This window comes from Nuphar pumila, chromosome 2 (genome assembly GCF_984573655.1).
Source record: "Nuphar pumila chromosome 2, dmNupPumi1.hap1.1, whole genome shotgun sequence".
Classification (NCBI taxonomy): domain Eukaryota; kingdom Viridiplantae; phylum Streptophyta; class Magnoliopsida; order Nymphaeales; family Nymphaeaceae; genus Nuphar; species Nuphar pumila.
The window spans coordinates 125,291,321-125,293,647 of record NC_143250.1 but is presented as its reverse complement, the minus strand read 5'-3'; the positions used below and the strand labels follow the sequence as shown (position 1 = coordinate 125,293,647).

The 2,327-nt window shown below is 43.9% G+C and overlaps 1 protein-coding gene across 1 annotated transcript; it reads right to left on the bottom strand.

The window, feature by feature from the left end:
- Positions 1 to 1,164: 1,164 nt before the first annotated feature.
- On the bottom strand, positions 1,165 to 1,540 carry LOC149847020 (transcription factor PRE6-like). The gene is made up of 2 exons (XM_089998262.1): positions 1,415 to 1,540; positions 1,165 to 1,314 (listed from the first exon to the last, which is right to left on the bottom strand). The coding sequence occupies exons 1-2, from the start codon at positions 1,538 to 1,540 to the stop codon at positions 1,165 to 1,167; spliced, it is 276 nt and encodes a 91-aa protein (XP_089854388.1).
- Between the last annotated feature and the right edge of the window lie 787 nt (positions 1,541 to 2,327).

Here is a 2,327-nt window from a genome sequence, read left to right as displayed (position 1 = left end):
CGATAACACAAAGGCTTAAGCTTAATCCCTCGTGTGTTATCTCGCAGAAAACCAACTAACTGGATAAAAATTTAGGTTATCTTAGTAACCAACAAGATGTCCCAATCCTGCACGGACTTTCTAAGTTTCCTAGAGAGAGAATGAGGCCATAGCTAGCTTTGGTTATCACGCTTCGCCTGCTTTCCCAAGAATGAAAAGAAGAGTTTGTCTGTCAATTATAGAAGATGGTTAATTAGCATGCTAAACTTTTTCCATGTGCTTCTAGATTAATAGGGAAACATCTTTACACACTACTTGGCTAGGGATCCTATTTTGGATTTTGAGAGGGATTTCGTCTTTTGAGATTTCAAGCGCACTTTATGGAAATTTTGGCTCCCTTGAGAATCCAAGGGTGTCATTATCACGACCTAGGTCACCATTCACCACCATTTAGTGTCATGAAGAATAAGGGTGAAGAGGGCATGCATGGTCAGTTGGGTTTCAAGTAAAATGATTAAATAACAGGATGAAGGTAAAGATAAAAAAAAACAAAAAATCAGTTGGGTTTTTCCGTTCCTACAGCTGGTAGGAGTGATGAAGATCTAGTGGCGACCAAGTATGCTTAGAGCCCAATTTTTTCATGGGTTTATCTCCATTTCCAACGGCAGTTGGGAATTATACAATTTTGGGAAAATTATTGTCGAACATTGGTAAGAGCAAAACGGATGGTCAACATTCCCCAAATTCATGGTTCTAATTGTCCCAGTTCTTGCAACAAGGACATGGTATTTGAATACCATGGTACAAGGTTGATATCCTACAATAAAGAAGGCTTCTTTTCATATTTTCATTGCTTATCCACGGGATAGAGACATTCATTACATGCTCTCGAGTTGAAAGATCAATGCAACCATGTCACAAGAGCAACTTTATGAGAGAGAGAGAGAGAGAGAGAGAGAGAGAGAGAGAGAGAGAGAGAGTAACAAGTGTCGGCAAAACTTTCTAGTACTACGTGAAGTTCTACTGATTTTATTATAATACAACATCCTCATGGACATGGCAAAAGTAGAGGAGATTCTCCAACCAAATTGAGCTCATGTAAACCCATGGTCAGTCTATTGTCAACAAAGAAAGAAGAGGCAGGCAAAGTACAGAGAGAGAGAGAGAGAGAGGGCCAAGAAGTCTCTACTGAGTAAGGAGGCTCCTAATGACTGCTGCTTGGGCACTGTCGGTGGAGGCCAACAGCTCGGAGAGCCGCTCGCTGAGGTCATCAACATCTCTGTGCAAGCTCCTGATGTAGTTGCACGTCTCCTGCAGCACCTTGGATGCTGACACCTGCATATCAATCAAGATGAGAGAAAACACACAAGCTTGTTAGAAATCAAACCATTGTTTGGAACACCATCTTCCAAAGTGCTTGCAGAACAACACCAACCTTGTCTGAGCTCCTGTTGCGAATCTCTGGTAAGAATGCCTGCAACTTGGCTATCAGATCGTTGATCTGCTCATCAGTGATCCTCGGTGAACTAGATTGTCGTGATCCTGATCTCCTGCTAGACATCTTTATTCTCTAGAGAGAGAGAGGACAATGGGGAAAATGTATTGCGTTTCTTCACTTTCTAAGGTAACCAAAGTCAAGCAACTGAGGATGAAAGGGAAGATGAGAGAGAGAGAGAGAAACGCAAGGAAGACAATGTGCATGGGAAGGAGAAATGGCCTGGGGTTGGCATTAAATAAGGATGTGGAAAGAGAATCAATTTTTACAGATACGCCATACTGTCCTAACTTTCTGTGCCCCCAAGTTGGTCGATATTTTACAGAGAGAGAGAGTGGTTTGTTGGGAGACCATGACTATGGAGTTTTGTGTCAGACATAACACGCAGGCCACCTTTATAATAAAGACAAAAGGGGAGGGTGACCACCACCACACCCCTCACCCTCGGACACGCTCACACACCCTTCACACACCTGCACGAGGGTGGTCAAAGCCTCAAACGACACGCCTATTCCCCCTGCCCGGTCCTAACCCCTCACTCCCACCAACAGACACCATCCCCTTCCCCCACCTCTCTCTACCTCTCTCTCTTCAGAAGTTGTAGGGCCTCCCCAACTAAAATGGTGTGCCCTAGCCTAGGGCTTCTCTGGCCTCTTCATATATATAACCATCAATCCCCATCCCTATGTTGTCTTGCTGCTTCCTCGTGACATGTTTCTCTTGTGGGCCTCAACATTTCGTTTGCTTTTCACTTGACCTGTTGGCCATCTACAGATTGAATAAGATCATGTGATCCTTTTGTTATCCCTTGTCAAGGCCACAATTGGCGTAGCCACCGGATCTCTGCTTTTTG

Bases quoted from the DNA above. Each gene is read 5' to 3' on its own strand.
- LOC149847020 (XM_089998262.1), bottom strand. From the start codon at position 1,540: ATGTCTAGCAGGAGATCAGGATCACGACAATCTAGTTCACCGAGGATC. The intron at 1,315-1,414 runs GTTGGTGTTGTT...ATTGATATGCAG, and splicing joins GCAACAGGAGCTCAGACAAG to GTGTCAGCATCCAAGGTGCT.